We start from the raw sequence: 16,843 nt of genomic DNA on the forward strand, positions 1-16,843 counted from the left end.
GCCTTCCACAGCCCTTCCTGATGGGTTTCCCGATGTCACGTACATAAGAACGCACTTACAGTTTCGTTTAGTTACAAGCCTGTTCCCCCGAACACGGAGCTTTCAACAGTGCACACTGCCTGGCAATGGTCAGGCATTAGAACACAAACTTCTGAAATGTATGTGAAGTAGTGTAGAAATTTTAATAGTTTCTGACTCAAAATATAAAATACCAATTTGAGTGGTAGTCACGGCAGCTACGTTATTCCTTAAAGGGCCAGATGGAGTATTTTTAGGCTTTGTGGTTTCACAGCCTCTGTTGTGAGCCGCAGACGTCGCAGAAGAGCGGGATGTGGCGCTGTCCAAACCAGTCTGTAAACCTAGGCAGCCGGTCCTGGTGACTGGGGAGTTTTATGTTCCATTTGGTTTTCTTATCGTATCTAACTTGCTTTGAGAACAAATAATCTTAATTATAGATTGCTTTTTTTTTTTTAAAGATTTTTTTTTAATTTATCTGACAGAGATCACAAGTAGGCAGAGAGGCAGGCAGAGAGAGAGGAGGAAGCAGGCTCCCTGCAGAGCAGAGAGCCCGATGCGGGACTCGATCCCAGGACCCTGAGATCATGACCTGAGCCGAAGGCAGAGGCTTAACACACTGAGCCACCCAGGTGCCCCAATTATAGATTGCTTTTTAAATGCAGGTAAAATTGACCTACAGTTACATGCACAGCTCTTAGTAAATTTCAGTGAGTTTTGGAGTATGTACACACTTGTGAAATCACTCCCCCAGTTTAAGTCAGAACGTCTCTGTCTTCCTGGAAGGCTCCCTTCAGTGCCCTCGAACACCTTCCTGGTTTATGTCACAATAGGCTGTTTGTCCTGTTTTTACTCTTTTAATAAATAGAATCATTTTGGGTCCAGCTTGTTTGTCTTGCATAATGTATTTGAGGATTTTATTGGTTGTGTCTGTATGTTACCCTGTTTTTATTGGCGAGTGGTGTCCCCTACAGCACTGACCAAGCCGTGATCGGTCCTTGGTTTCTGGTCATTGGTGGCGTCCACTCTCAGAGCTCATGTTGTGTCACTTAATGCTTGGGGAGGAGCCCTCAAGGCCTCTGCTCTCACTGAACGGGTCCGTGTCCTTTGACCCCACAGGCCAATGTTGGTAACTTTTGCTTTCACCACTGCTATGTATTTTCTTAAAACATGAAGGAAGAAATCGCCCTTGACCGTCACTCCTTCCTGAAGACGCGGATTTCTGTCCTGTCCCTGCAGCCTCAGTAGCTCTGGGGTTTATTGTAATTCAGATCTTCGTGGGTTCTTTTAGTCTCCGTTTTTCTTTTCTTTTCTTTTTTAAATTTTATTTATTTATTTGACAGACAGAGATCACGAGTAGGCAGAGAGAGAGGGAAGCAGGCTCCCCGCCGAGCAGAGAGCCTGATGCGGGACTCGATCCCAGGACCCTGGGATCATGACCTGAGCCGAAGGCAGAAGCTTAACCCACTGAGCCACCCCAGCGTCCCCAGCCACGGTAATCTTAAAACCTAAACAGGCTGCTTCTGTTGCCTGTTCCCATCAGGCCGTGTTCTAGGGGATCGCTCGCTCTCACTTCAGGGTCCTCCTTCGCCGGCGCACGCTCTGCTCTCGAATTGTGCCTCCCGTTCGTCGTTCTGTGCCCAGTGCCTGGCACGTGGGAGGCCTCAGCAAATACTGTCAAATAGGTGATCGTGGAGGATAAAAAATGTTGCATGAACCGGACGTGTGTCTTGTGAATGAAGTAACAGTCACCGGTGCCCCAGCAGGGCACATGGAAACAGTCTGTGTCCCTTAGGCAGGGTGATGCCTTGTGCTTGCGTCGCCGTACGTAACTCTTGGTCGCAGCGGGAGACAGGTCGGGCATTCCAGGGGCACGTATGTGTTCGATGCCGCCAGTGGACCCTTCATCTTAGCACTTGAGAAGCATGCAAAATAGGGGGTCCTGTTTCTGCGTTCCTTGATGCGGGATAGTACAGGCTAGTTGTTCCATATTACATGATCGTTCATGTTTAATTAAACTTCCAGTTGGAACAAACCATAGAATATGTTGGTGGTGTGTGTTCGGAGGGTCATGCATGAGCTGTGATGGTCTCCGGTGGGATGCTGTTTGAAGTACCCATCCGCCGCCCGTCCAAGTGTCCAGTGCCTTGGACGTGCCTACGGTGTGTTAGGGAGCCTGAGCGACAGTCAGTGAAGCAGCAGGTCACCGGTCTCCCGGCTGAGGCGGCTGTGCCCTGGGGTCCTCAGGTGTAACAGCCACTGTATCCCTTTGCAGTGAGTAGCAATCTTTTATGACTTTGGGATTTGTCTTCTGGTTTAAATTTTCCCATTTGCTGCGGTACCTCTGCAGTTTCATTGCCAGAGAAGATAGCGAATGACTCATTAACTGAAGGAAGAAGAATTTGAGGGATGACACTGGCTTTCCTTGGATGCTCTCTGTTGAAAATGCGTTCACTTTTCCCACAGCTTTTCCAGGCGCTGTTAGGTGAGCGAGAGGGCACTCCGCTGCTGTCTGCCTCCGGTCACCCCGTGTCGCGGCGGGTCTCTGCATTACCGCCCCTTCACCGGACATGTTTATTCAGAGCATTCCTTCTTTGTGTGCCCGTCCTTGTTTTGTATTTGTGCAGACTTAATTTCGAGGAATAAAAAAAGTGTTATAGTAACTAAGCCTCCACGTGTGCACGGTATGTAAACACAAGGGACCCTCCCCAAGGACCTAACTTTTTGCCGTTGCTTGAGCTCCGGGCAGGCGTGGCTCCTGCTCTGTGGTTGGGTCGGGCGACGGCGGAGCACAGCTGTCCCACTCTTGCCCACGCTGCGCTCTGCTGCTTCAGAGGCAGAGCTAAAAACTGGGGACCCAGCCATGGAGAGACTGTCTGGCCCACAAGACCGAAATACTTACTATCTTGCGCTTTAATGAAAGCTTGCCTACGTCTGTCTGGAGTAAACCGGCCCTCGAAGACTAACACCAAGGGAAACCTAAGTGGTAAGGGTCGGCCTGACTTTCCTGTGCGCAGATGCCCCCGTTCTGGTGTGTCAGTGCTTGGCTTTGAGCCAGTTGAATTAGGCCTGAGCTGCCAGGCCGCCTGCTGTGCTGTCATGTCATCAAAACAGAAAGGAGGTTTTTCACTGTGAACCTTTCTCTGATGTCGGAAAACTACAAATGATTTGAAATTGGATTGGGAGGGAGTCCGTTTGGGGTGTTTGCTGGCTCTTCAGAAAATCTGGGATCAACTAGACTCTGGTTGACCAAGCCCTTCATCATGGTCCCTTCGACTGGCTGCGGCCAAAACAGACGGACTCACCCGCACAAGAACAACTTTCTCTTGGGCTCTGATGAGAAGGGGCTCTGTGGTAATCTTGTTGGAGAGACCCTGGTTGCAAGAGGGAAGTTAGCCCAAAGGGATGAGCTAACTTCCCCTGGTTAAAGGGCGTTGTTGGCTAGGTAGGCTGGGTTCTCAGTGTTCCCGACAGGCCAGCGCACTGAGAGTGCTTCATAAACCTGTCCTGGAGTGACTCACGACAAGAACCTTCTAGGAAGGGCAGTTATGTGGCTGCTTGCTCGTGTTCTTTTTTTTTTAAGATGTTTTAGTTATTTGTTTGACAGATACACAGAGAGAGCGCACAAGCAGGGGGAGCAGCAGGCGGGGGAAGAGACAGAAGCAGGCTCCGCGCTGAGCAGGGAGCCCGATGCGGGACTCGATCCCAGGACCCTGAGATCATGACCTGAGCCGAAGGCAGACACCCAACTGACTGAGCCATCCAGGCGCCCTGCTCATGTTCTTAGAATGATAACTTTGTAAATTTTATAAACAAGATACAGAATTTTGTAAAAAGTTCAAACAATACAGAAAAGAGAGAACATGATTTAAAAAAAAAAAAAAATCAAGCCATGGTATACAAGTGGATGAATGTTGTACAGACAAGAAAATGTGTTAACCTCTGGTCCCTAGTTTTTCCCAGAAACAGCCAGACATGCGGCTTCCAAAGACTTCCCTCGTAGTCGGAAATAGAAGCATTTTGTTTCATTTTTCTCTGAACTTGGCATACGGGAAAATCAAGGGGGACGCTAATGCAATTGCTGTCCGCTCAGCATCCGCAGACCTACCCACGCCCTTAAAAAGGGAGGCCATTGGCACTGTCGGGCTAGTGTAGACAGTGCTGGCGTCCCTGGTGGGCTGGAGGGGACTCTGCCCTCTCTCTCCACTGGTGTCCTGACCTCGTTGCTGCGGGTTTGCAGTGTTTCTGTTGGCCACACTTGGTGCCACAGCTCCCAGTGCTCTTAGGTCTTGTCCTTGGGTTTCTGTGGCTTCAGCCCGTGCCCACAGATCCGTTAACCCGTGGCTTTCATTCTCCATTGCTACTTTTCCGTTGATGTCTTCACTGGCTGGGTGTTTCAACAGATCGTTTTTTCTAGAAGCTCCTTGTTCCATAAGTTCTCGTGTCTATGTGAACGTTCGTCTGTGCCTGCGTCTGTGGGGACCTTGCCTGAGCGTAACGTTCTTGGGTCGGAAGTGTTCAGACGCTGCCCCGCCACCAGTCCGTGCTGCTCAGGCAGCCAGGGAATCGGCCGCTGGGCACAAGCGATGCTGTCACTTCGTTTCTTAATCTCTGGGTTTAAGGAGAAATGATTTTTTAAAAAGATTTTATTTACTTTTTCATGAGAGACAGAGAGGCAGAGAGAGAAGCAGGCTCCCTGGAGCTAGAAGCCTGACACAGGACCCTGAGCCCGAAGGCAGACGTTTAACCCACTGAGCCACCCAGGCGCCTCAGATGTGATTTTTTTATTAAGCAAGTATTAGCCTTTAAAAGATTTTGGATTGGGCTGCCTGGGTGGCTCAGTGGGTTAAGGCCCCTGTCTTTGGCTCAGGTCATGATCCCAGGGTCCTGGGATCGAGCCCCGCATCGGGCTCTCTGCTCCGCGGGGAGCCTGCTCCCCGCACCCCCCCCACTGCCTACTTGTGATCTCTGTCTCTCGAATAAATAAAATCTTTAAAAAAAAAAAAAAGACTTCAGATATAGTTACTGGCATTCCATTGAAACTAAGAAAATTGATTCTGAATTAATTCTGTGGGTTTTTCATAGGGCGGCTCTGTCTGAGGCTGGGACATATTTGACGTTCCGTGCAGTGACATCTGAAGTCCGGCGTGCGCACTGACTGTTAAGTCATCCTGGTGATTCATAATTTAAAATGTGGACCGTTTCACAGGGGGAAACTTTGTCTTCAGTCACATGAAGTAGCTGACCGCCTTAGCTGACTGCGTTAGCTGCATGAGCATCTCAGCGGGGGCGCTGGGCTCCGGGAAGACGGCGGTAAAGCGACTGTCCCGACTATCCCGATAGAGTGAGTCACGTCCGTGTTTGGTTTCCCAGCGCGCGTAAAGCTGATGCCCCGGCGACACTGTTGTCTGGTAAAGGCGCAGTAGCATTTCGTGTTTGTTTGTTTGTTTAAGTAAAACCAACCGTAAGAGACTCTCAATCTCACAAAACAGACTGAGGGTTGCCTGGGGGAGGGGCAGGGGGAGGGGCAGGGCGGCTGGGTCACGACTCTGGGGAGGGGCGGGCTGTGGTGAGTGCTGTGAAGTGTGTAAGCCTGACGAGTCACAGACCTGCACCCCTGCGGCAAATAATACATGATATGTTAATAAAATAATTTTTTAAGAAGTAAAATACCTCTAAAAAAATGCTAACCATCATCTGAGCTTTTTTTTTTTTAAAGAGTTTATTTATTTATTTGTCAGAGAGAGAGCGAGCGAGAGCGAGCACAGGCAGGCAGAGAGGCAGGCAGAGGCAGAGGGAGAAACAGGCTCCCGGCAGAGCAAGGAGCCCGATGTGGGACTGGATCCCAGGACGCCGGGATCATGACCTGAGCCGAAGGCAGCTGCTTAACCCACTGAGCCACCCAGGCGCCCCTCATCTGAGCTTTTGAGTCAGAATCACTGATCCCAGATCTGCATGACAAATATACGAACAAAGAAAACATTTGAAATACTGCAGGAATTACCAGAATGTGACACAAAGACATTGAGTGAGCAAATGCTGTTGGGAAAGAGACTAGCTTGATGCATAGTTGCCAGGAATCTTCAGTTTGTTGAGATAAAATAAAAGCATCATCTTGAAGATGCAGAACGGAGAGGTGTGGCTGTGGTTGATTGTTTTTACGGAGCACACATAGGAGTATTAGTTCTTGGTGTCCCTGTGGATGGGACCTGGAAGCCAGCTATTCAGTAGGCTGAGTCGTTGGGTAACTGAGAATACAGACCAAGAAATTCCTGAGTGTGGTAGTTTCACGGTGCTGCGGTCTTTCTGTCGTGGACTCGCTGGAGGAGGTACTTAGTCCTGGACAGTCGGCCCCATCCGTAACAGTGCCTGCTTCTGACTGAGGCCGTCTTGGCTCTGCTGGCTTCGTGCTAGCCTGGTCCCGGAGGGCCACAGAAGAAGAGGGAGACTCAGCACTGTGGGGCCTTGCCCCAGGTCACATAGCTGGGCTTAGAGTCCTCGCTTCCTGATTGTAAAACCCACGACCTCGCTCTCTCTGGGGTGGCCCTGACACTCGTTTTATTATCTGCCGTCAGCAACACCGGCACCCACTAGGCTTAGGGGCCGGGTGGTTCACCTGGTGTGTCTAGGGTTAGAGTGATTCCCCTGGGTTTGGGTCCAGATCCTTCCAGCACCTCTCTGGGCGTCCGTCTCTGCGTCTGGGACGGACTGCCATCGGCCCTGCCTGGGGAGGGGAGGGCAAGCCTGGGCCCCAGGGACTGACACACTCGAGGAACCCAGTTGGGTGGTCCAGGTGGGCCGTGGCATGGAGCGGCCTGGCCCGTGGGGGCTCCCTCCTCCTTTCCATGGCGCACACTGACCTTTGCGCTCTGTGCGGTCCCTGGGCACGGACAGAAGTGGGACCTGCGTCCCAGGGGCATGTGGAGGGGCTGCTCCCATGTCTCCTGCCTTTGTTTCTTTCTTTCTTTTTATTTATTTATTTAAAGCTTTTATTTCCTTTTTTAATTTTTTTTTTTTTAAGATTTTATTTATGTGACAGACAGGGATCACAGGTAGGCAGAGAGGCAGGCAGAGAGAGGAGGAAGCAGGCTCCCCGCGGAGCAGAGAGCCGACTCCCGGGCTCGATCCCAGGACCCTGAGACCATGACCGGAGCCGAAGGCAGAGGCTCACCCCTCTGAGCCCCCCAGGTGCCTCCCTTTCTTTCTTTTTTAAAGATTTTATTTGTCAGAGAGACAGCGCACAAGTTGGGGAGGAGCAGGGGGGAAGCAGGCTTCCTGCGGAGCAAGGAGCCTGATGCAGAACTCGATCGCAGGACCCCGGGATCGGACCCAAGCTAAAGGCAGCCGCCTCACCGACTAAGCCCCTCGGCCGCCCCTTCCTGCCGTGGTTTCTTCTGCCGCAGGCCCAGATGGCAGCAGGTTTGATCAGAGGCTCCCTCCTCACTCACTCCTTCCCTGTTCGGTTGACGTGTGTCCTCCGATGGCTGTTTTGTTCTAGAGAGGAGGAGCATGGCTTGTCCCAGACTCTAACATTTGTGTATTCTTCTGACCTTGCACTTGGTGGATAATAGAATCTTTTCATCTGAGAAGACGAAGCTTTCTGTGCTCTCAGGCTTGACCCGGACGCCGGACGCATCACTCAGCGCGCACACCTGTGTTTTCTTGCCGATGTAGTTTTGTTCTCTCTTGTTTTTAATGGACTTTCCCCCCGGGTTGATGGACCCCTGACCTTTCACATTCCTGCCAGACCAATTTTTCTCCCGTTCTCTGCTTTCTTTGTGCTGGTTCTCTCTCTTGAAGGTACTTCCCGGGTTGGACCCTCTCTGCGCTCCGTGTCTCCACCCCCTCGGGCTGCGTCCTCGTCACCTTCCTGCTCCTGCGGCGATCGCCGGCTCTGCTCCTTGCTCCCTCTCCTTCGCAGCTCCCTTTTGGCCACAGTTTCTTTTAATTTTATAAAAGCCTCCAATCTCAGAACTTAAAAGCTTGTCATCGGGGGCGCCTGGGTGGCTCCGTGGGTGAAGTGTCTGCCTTCGGCTCAGGTCATGATCTCAGGGTCCTGGGATCGAGTCTGGCATCAGGCTCCCTGTTAAGTGGGGAGCCTGCTTCTCCCTCTGCCTCTGCTGCTCCCCCTGCTTGTGCTCTCTCTCTCTCTCTGACCAATAAAATCTTAAAAAACAAAAAAGCCTTGCTATTTTTCCTCTGGGATCATCAACTCTTTGTACTTTTTTCCTACTTGATAGACTTTTTTTTTTTTAACACCTTCAGGGTTACAGAAGAGTTGGACAGAACGTACAGAGAATTCTCCGAATTTCTTTTCTCTTCCCCCGGCCCCACAGTTTTCCGTTTGCCCCATCGTTTGTATCAGAGTGGTACATTGTTAAAACTGGTGATCCTGTATTGACACATTTTTTTTTAAATATTTTACTTATTTATTTGAGAGAGAGAGAAAGAGAGCATGAGCAGTGGAGGGGCAGAGGCAGAGGGAGAAGCAGACACCCGTCTGAGCAGGGAGTCCGATGGGGAACTTGGTCCCAGGACCCTGAGATCATGACCTGAGGCTGAGGTGAAGGCAGGCGCCCCACCGACTGCGCCCCCCAGGTGCCCCTGTGTTGATCCATTATTTTTTTTTAATATTTTATTTATTTATTTGACAGAGATCACAAGCAGGCAGAGAGGCAGGCAGAGAGAGAGAGGAGGAAGCAGGCTCCGCGCTGAGCAGAGAGCCTGATGCGGGGCTCGATCCCAGGACCCTGAGATCATGACCTGAGCCGAAGGCAGAGGCTTTAACCCACTGAGCCACCCAGGCGCCTGTATTGATCCATTATTAACCAAAGTCCATGGTTGACCTCCGTGGTCACTCGTCGTGGTGCACATTCTGTGGGATTTGACAAACATAATCACGTTTTTCTGCCGCTGTAGCGCTACCCAGAGTGGTTTTACCCCTGCAGGTCTCTGGGCTCCTCCGCGTAATCCTCCCTCCCCCAGCCACCAGCAGCCTCCACTCCCCTTCCTGTCCCTGGAGTTTGCCTTTTCCAGAATGTCGTAGAGGTGGAGTCACACAGGGTGCAGCCTTTTCCCGGCTCAGGAGCTCGTTTCTGTCCAGCTCCGAGGACTGCCCGCTGTCCGCGCGAACGCGGCTTGTGCGGTCACTCACTGAAGGACGTCGGAGCTGCTTCTGAGTTCTGGTGATGAGTACGGTGACTTATTTTTAAGCAGTAGTGGCCTAGAGTCACGGAGTGGGTCACTCAGGCGGTGTTGAATTTGGGACGAAGCCCATCGCGACGTTTTTCACGTGGTTGACCTCGGGGCCGCGTCTGCAAGTGTGACGGAGCTGGGCGCTGCCTTAGCCGGTCGTGCTCCCTTCGCAGAGCCGACAGAATGCAGAGACTGGAAGCCCTTTTTTTAGGGGCACCACTGTATTTCCTGGAAAGGTAGTTTATTTATTATTTTTTGTTAACTCTAAGGAGCAGGAAAGAGACTTGAGCTAGTCACAGCTTGCGGCTGCATGTGTTTTGGAGAAGCAGACACACCTTTAGTGTGGTTGACCCCTGAACTTGAAATCAGCACTGGCTCTGGGCCTGCTTCTGTGACTAATTATTTGTGTATTTTGGTCAATGATTTTGCATGTCTGGGCTTCCCTCTGATCTACTGGGAGGTGAAGGAGCTGGGCTGAGACCCCATCTAAGGGCTCTTCCCCACTGCTTTCTTGCTTCTGGCTTTGCTAGATCTTGCCTTGGTTGCTGGTAACAGTATGCTCTGTTATCTCTAGTTAAAGCTTCCTTTAATGGTCTAAACCTACCAAGTAACTTGAATTAGTCTAGTAATGAGATTTTAATTGCAATTTTAATTAAGATTATTATAAAGTCGCCCATAGTTGTAAGAAATGATGACACTTTGCCTGGTTTTTCCCAACGGTGACATATTGCCAAACTATAGTTTACTATGGGTGGCTCAGTCGTTAAGCGTCTGCCTTCAGCTCAGGTATGATCCTCAGGGTCCTGGGATCCAGCCCTGCGTCGAGCCCCACATCGAGCCCCACATCGTGCTCAGCAGGAGCCTGCTTTCGCTCGCCATCGCCCCCCATGTGTTCCTGCTCTTGCTGTCTGTCAAATAAATAAATAAATAAAATCTTTAAAAAAAAAAAAAACCAGAACAAAACTATCCTAAACAGGATACTGATGTCTTTACGATTACCAGTCCTACCCGGATCTCCTCACCTTTACGGTACTGACTCCTGCGTGCGTGGGGACCTCCGCAGGGGTAGCACCTGTGCAGCTCTGCGTGTCCACCGCTGGACTCAAGATCCTGCAGTTCTCCGTGTGCAGGCCACCCCTGTCCGACTCCCCTCGCTTCCTTGGCCCCTTGCAACCAGCAATCTGTCTTGTGTTTCTAAAATCGTATCGTACCCCAAATCCGGTCATACAGTGTGTAACCTCGTGGGCTTGGCTTTTATCTGCTCGTGCAGTTCCGTGCAGGTCCGTCCGGGCTACACACACAGCACGGCTCTGTTTGGGTTTGCTACGTAGTGTTGCACTGTGTGCATACGTGCTGCAGTTCCAGGGTGTCCGGACTGATCCGAGTTTGGGGCTGTTACAAATAAAGCTGCTCTGAATGTCCTGTGCAGGTTTTTACGTGAACATGTGTTTCCTTTTCCTTTGGCTGAGTCAGCCAGGAGCCGACCTGCTGGGTCCTGCAGCAGGTGTGTGCCAGGTCCTTTCCAGAGTTGCCTGGGGTCCTTGAAAGCTGTATCTGCTCTGCCCTCCACTTCTGGGCAACCTGTGCGGACGGCTTTGCATTCACTGGAGTTTCACGTAAGGACCCTGCCTTGTCTTTGGATCTGGCTCCTTCCATTCAGCAGCACGCCGCGTCGGTGGCGTGTGCGTGTCGGTAGCTCATTGCCTCCCCGCTGAGCAGTCGTCCGCTCTGGGGTCGACCCTTTTGTTTATCTGCTCACCAGTTGGCGGACATCGGGGCTGTTTCCAGACTTTGGCTGTTGTGAGTGAAGCTGCTACGAACATCGGCGTGTAAGTCTCTGTGTGGACGTGTGTGTTTCTTTCCTGTAGGTGCGCACCGCGTCCAGCGGGCGAACTGCCGCGTCCCGCACGGGGCGTGCGGTGTGCCTTGGGGGGCGCGCCCGAGCTGTTTCGGAAGCTTGTGCCGGTCTCCGTTTCCAGCACGAGCGAGAGCGCGCGGTGCCTCACCCCTGCCGAGACCCAGTAGGGCTCGTGTTCTCAGCGCCGCCGCTCTGCTGGACCCGGATTCTGCGTCTCTGAGGTGACGGGCTCAGTGTCTTCCGACGCACTCCTGACCCTCTGTGTGCCCATGTCGCGTGGCTCGTATGTGCCCTTTGTTTTGCCGAACAAACTTTGAGATCATTTTCTCAATTTTTGCAAAAAAGCCTGCTGGGATTAGAGTTAAGATTGTATTGATTCTGTAGATCAGTTTGGAGAAAATTAGGTCTTTGCTTAATATCCATGAACATGATAAAGCTCAGGTTTTTTTTATTTTTTTTTTTTAGATTTTTGTTTTTCTTGGCAATGTGTTGTTTTCAATGTAGGGGTTTTGTATGTCTTTTGTTAAATTTTATTCCTAAATAATTCTGTGATTTTGGATGCTGCTGTAAATGAAACCTGTAAGTAGTACTATTTTCCAATTGTTTACTACTCTCAAATAAAAATATAGTTGCCTTAGGGGCGCCTGGGTGGCTCAGTTGTTAATCGTCTGCCTTGGGCTCAGGTCGTGATTCCAGGGTCCTGGATCGAGCCCCGCATCCGGCTCCCTGCTCTGCGGGAAGCCTGCTTCTCCCTCTGCCCCTCCCCATCCTTGGGTTCCCTCTCTCGCTGTGTCTATCAAATAAATAAATAAAATTTTAAAGTATATATATAGAGAGAGGGAGAGAGAGAGTTGTTTTAAATATTTATATCCTGTGACCTTGCTAAATTAACTTTTTAGTTGTAGTTGGTTTTTTGTTTCATTGTTTTTGTTTTTTGTTGATCCCTTAGGGTTTTCTGTGTAAACAATCCAGTCATATCAGCCATAGGGTTTTGGTTGGATGTCCTTTATCAGACCGAGAAAGTTCCCTTCTGTTCCCAATGAATTGAGAATTTTTTATTTTTTAATTTTTTTAAAGATTTTATTTATTTATTTGAGAGCAAGTGAGCCAAGTCCAACAGGGGAGAGACAGAGGGGGAAGCAGGCTCCCTGCTGACCAGGAAGCCCGATGGCCAGCTCCATCCCAGGACACTGAGACCCTGACCTAAGCTGAAGGCAGACGGTCAACTGACTGAGCCGCCCCAGCGCCCTACTGACAAGTGTTACAGTCATGAGTTAGTGTTGAACTTTGCCAATGCATCGGTGAATCTTTGAGATGATCATGTGGTTTATCTCAGTTCTATAATATGGTAGACATGTTGGTTTGTTTTGAAATGTTAAATCAGGCTTGCCTTCTTGGGATAATTTCTACTCATAGATTCAGTTTGCTAATATTTTGTTAAGGATTTTTATGTCTATGCTTGTAATGGATTTTTTGGTAATGTCTTTGTGAGGTTGTGCTGGCCTCCAAAAGCAAAAGTCGCCTTCTCCTCTGTTTTTGAAGAACTTTGTCCAAGATTGATGTCTTTCTTCCTTGGATATTGGGTAGAAAAGTCATCCGGGCCTGGAACTTTGTTTGTGGGAAGGTTTTCTTTCTTTCTTTTTTTTTAAAGATGTTATTTATTTATTTGACAGACAGAGATCCCAAGTAAGCAGAGAGACAGACAGAGCCGAGAGCCTGAAGCAGGCTGGATCCCAGGACCCTGGGATCATGACCTGAGGCAAAGGCAGAGGCTTTAATCCACGGAGCCACCCAGGCTCCCCTGTGGGAAGGTTTTCTATTACAGATTCAATTCTGTTAATGCGTTTAGGACTCTTCAGATTTTCTGGTTGGGTAAATTGTATTTTTCAAGGCATTTAACTGTTCCATCTAATTGCTTGGCATAAAGTTGTCCTTAATTTTTTCTATCATCTTTTTTGTGCCTGTAGGGTCTGTAGTGATAAACCCTCTTTTTTTCCTTCCTCGTCACTGATTTCAGTTCTTTTTTTTTTTTTTTTTTTTTTTTTGGTCAGCTGTTGATCAATTTTGTTATTGTTTTCAAAGAGCCAACTTTTGGCTTTTGTTAACTTTCTTTGTTGTTTTTCTGTTTTTCATTTTGTGGATTTCTGCTCTTTATTATTCCTTCCATTTCCTTTGGGTCCTGCTGCTCTGGTGCTGTGAACTTGAATCTTAGGTCTTGGCTATATGTTATATTTTATTATTAAGTTAAAAATAACTTTTCTTATGATTTCTTCTTTGAGTTACATGTTATTTTAGCAGTGTGTTGGATGTTAAATACTTCAGGTTTTGGGGGCACCTGAGTGGCTCAGTGAGTTAAGCGTCTGACTTTAGCTCAGGTCATGATCAGGGTCCCACGTCAGGTTCTGTGCTCAGCGGGAAGCCTGCTTCTCCCTCTCCTGCTGCTGCTCCCCCTGGTTATGCTTGCTCTCTCTCTCTCAAATAAAAAAAAATCTATTAATTCTATTATCTATTATCTATCTATTATCTAAAATTCTATTAAAAAATTCTCAAGGTTTTCTTAGGTATCTTAATGTTGGGTTTCTAACTTAATTCTGCTAAGGTCAGAGAGCACACTGTGCAATGATTCCAGCCCATTAAGTTTATTGAAATTTGTTTTAAAGTCTAACATGTGGCATATCTTTGTGATTTTTTTAAAAAACTGTTTATGAGTGTTGGTGTCCTGTAATGTTTTTAGTGTCATCCATTTTTCTTGTTTGTTGTTGTTTGTTCATTCTGTTTTTCTCCCAGAGGGGTGCTAAGATTTTTATAGCTGCGGGTTGTCTGTTTCTCCTTTAATTCTGTCAGGACTTGGATTCAAGCATTCTGAGGCTCTGTCTTTAAAGTGTGTAGTTGGGTCTTGAGTTTTTCTCCATTCTGGTAACCTCTTTTTTTTATTGGACTTTTTAGTCTAAAGAGATCATTTTTTTCTTCTAAAAGGCTTTTTAACTGTACTTCTTGGGATTTGTTGTTGTTAAAGATTTTATTTATTTATATGACAGAGACAGCGAGAGAGGGAACATAAGCAGGGGGAGTGGGAGAGGGAGAAGCAGGCTGCCCGCGGAGCAGGGAGCCCGACGCACGGTGATCCAGTCTGGGACCATGACGTGGGCAGACACCTAACAGCTGAGCCACCCGGGTGCCCCACTTCTTTGGATTTTTTAATTTCGAGGTTGCTCTGGAGATGGCAGTAAACCTAGTTTTTTACAGTCGGCTCAGTGTGGAAGGCCTCCAGCCCTCCACAGGCGCACTTGCAAACGTAGCCTCTGGTCTCCACGTGGGACCACTGCCCACAGCCCTTCACGTCGTAGTCGAATGTGTTGTGTCTGTGACCCGCATGGCCCCAGCCGGCGGTGTTGGGGTTGCTTGCTTCAAACAGTGTCTGCAGCAGAGGCCTTTGGCTCTGCGGTTGGACGCTTTGTCGATCCTTTTTGATGTTTTCTTTGCGGTTTTCTTACAGATCAGCCTGCCATGGCCGACCAGAGACAGCGCTCACTCTCTACCTCCGGCGAGTCCCTGTACCGTGTTCTGGGGCTGGACAAGAATGCGACCTCAGACGACATTAAAAAGTCCTATAGGTAAGAGGGTCTTGTGCCTTGTGTGGTTTGAGCTGCATTTTCCAGGAACCACTGCGTGTGTCTCCCCGACCCGGCCCGTAGGTGACTGGGACCCGTAGCTCCATCTTTGTGTGCGTCATGTGCCCCTTGTAGCTTAAAATTCTCTTATTGGTGTTTTCGTGGCAACAGAAAAGTAGCACTTTGTAGATGACACACACTATGTGCCCTGGAGCGGCCGGTCGCCCTGGGAAGCGGGTCTGAGCCTGCTCCTTCCGGCAGCCCCTCCCGTAGCCTTGGGAGACAGCTGGCCTGTGGCTTCGTGGAGTGCGCTGCAGAGAGAGACACACATCCTCGGTGATCCCTACCCTTCCAGCCACCTTCCTGTGTGTCCTTCTCACACACAGGAGACAATGGGCCTTTGGTGCACCCCTTGCCCGGCACTGCATTGGGCCAAATGCGCAGTTAGCCTGCAAGGACACTAGAGGTCAGCAGTGGGGTCTGTCCCCGAGCTGTGCGAGAGCGGGGGGCTGCGGCCGCTGGGGACTCCCTGCTCTGTGGCAGAGCCAGCAGGTTTGCCCCGAGGCAGCTGCAGAGCTTTCTTCGAACTGTGGACTGTGAACTGCTCGAAGTCTGTGGAGAGCTGGGAGGTGACCCGTATGGAAACATGTCTCCTGCACTGGGCCCTCCCTCTCATGGACGAGTGTGAAATGGTTTTGTTTGCAGGAAACTTGCCTTGAAGTATCACCCCGACAAGAACCCCGATAACCCGGAGGCTGCAGACAAGTTTAAGGAGATCAACAGTGCCCACGCCATCCTGACGGACGCCACCAAAAGGAACATCTACGACAAGTACGGCTCGCTGGGGCTCTACGTGGCCGAGCAGTTCGGGGAGGAGAACGTGAACACCTACTTCGTGCTCTCCAGTTGGTGGGCCAAGGTGAGGGGAGCAGGCGGCCCCGTGCCGCGCTCCGGGTGCTCCGGGAGAGTCTCCTGCCCGGTAGGGGTCGGGGCCTTGCAGAACCAGGACGTTTGGTCCAAGTGCTCCGTGCTCCTGAGCCTTGGTTTCCCAGCATCGGGCGCCCTGTTCCGTCACCACGTGTCAGTGCGGGGCCTGGTCTCAGCCGCAGGCGGCGCATAGCCAGCTCAGGAGCCCATGAGTGGCGACCAGAAGGCTCCGAGCAGACCCCACGGTGAGCCGGCCGTGTCGCTCGGCTCTCACGAGTCACCGTCCGTTCTTACACAGAGATTGGAAGGGATCTTTTCCGTCCCGTCGTGGGCAGATGCTCTTGTCAGTGCAGGGGAAGACTTGTTGGAAATCTCTGTGACTTGAGACACTTCGGACGTACCGTTTCTCTGTTCTTTTTTGGACACTTACCCGTGTCCTCCTCCTGCCGCAAGCACGTGTGGCCTGCGGCCGCCCTCCTGCCCGTCTTCGTAGATCCCTCTCCTCGGGGCCGGCGCGCTCTGTCACTGTCTTCCCGCCCCGGCTGCGGCAGGACAGAGGCCTCCGCGGCGGCCCCCCCACCCCTCCCCACCCCTGGGAGCCGCGGCGCGGGGCTGGGGGGAGGCGCTCCCGGAGGCGCCCCCGCCGCAGCCAGCGCCCCTGTGCCTGCAGCTGCTCTTCGTGGTGTGCGGGGCCCTCACGTGCTGCTACTGCTGCTGCTGCCTGTGCTGCTGCTTCAACTGCTGCTGCGGGCGCTGCAAGCCCCGGGCGCCCGCGGGCGAGGACGCCGACTTCTACGTGTCCCCCGAGGACCTGGAGGCGCAGCTGCAGTCGGACGAGCGGGGTGAGTGCCGGCCGCGGGCCACCGAGCGGGCGCGGGCGGGGCGGGGCGGGCCCTGAACCCTGCCGCCCTGTCTTGTCGAACAGGAGGGCTCTGACTGTGCGGGAGTGTTTGTGTGGCGGCAGGGACGGTTGAGGTGTGAACGTGGACACTTGAGGTAACGGCGGACGCAGGCGGCCGTCCCCACCGCGGCCGGAGGCGCCGCAGCTCCGCGGGCACCGAGTAGCGGGGGAGGGACCGAGGCGACGGAGGCAGGCCGAGCCGGGGGTGGGGAGGCCCGCAGACAGCCTCTCCCCTCCGCACCCCCCCGCCCCTGCCCCCCAGCCCCCGCCGGAGCGGCCAGGCCGCGGAGCACGGACGGTGTCGGGGCCCTGCGTGCCGTCGCGGCCGCCCGCGCC

At 51.3% G+C, this 16,843-nt stretch overlaps 1 protein-coding gene across 4 annotated transcripts in view; it reads left to right on the plus strand.

The window, feature by feature from the left end:
- DNAJC5 (DnaJ heat shock protein family (Hsp40) member C5) overlaps window positions 1–16,843 on the plus strand; it is a 39,329-nt gene that overhangs the window by 18,219 nt on the left and 4,267 nt on the right. The window contains exons 1-5 of one of the 4 annotated variants that reach the window (XR_006603936.1): window positions 5,030–5,359; window positions 14,565–14,682; window positions 15,385–15,598; window positions 16,277–16,448; window positions 16,532–16,602. Coding sequence is in view for 3 of the 4 variants with exons in the window: in XM_045070781.1 (XP_044926716.1) it covers window positions 14,576–14,682; window positions 15,385–15,598; window positions 16,277–16,448 (493 nt within the window). In the remaining variant the exon portion in view is untranslated. Of the gene's footprint in view, window positions 1–5,029; window positions 5,360–10,683; window positions 11,040–14,564; window positions 14,683–15,384; window positions 15,599–16,276; window positions 16,449–16,531; window positions 16,603–16,843 lie in introns of those variants that run through there. The other 3 variants (XM_045070781.1, XM_045070782.1, XM_045070783.1) reach the window with 3 other exon arrangements.

This window comes from Mustela putorius, unplaced genomic scaffold (assembly GCF_011764305.1).
Source record: "Mustela putorius furo isolate JIRA1106 unplaced genomic scaffold, ASM1176430v1.1 tig00003972_pilon_pilon_pilon, whole genome shotgun sequence".
Taxonomy (NCBI): Eukaryota; Metazoa; Chordata; class Mammalia; order Carnivora; family Mustelidae; genus Mustela; species Mustela putorius.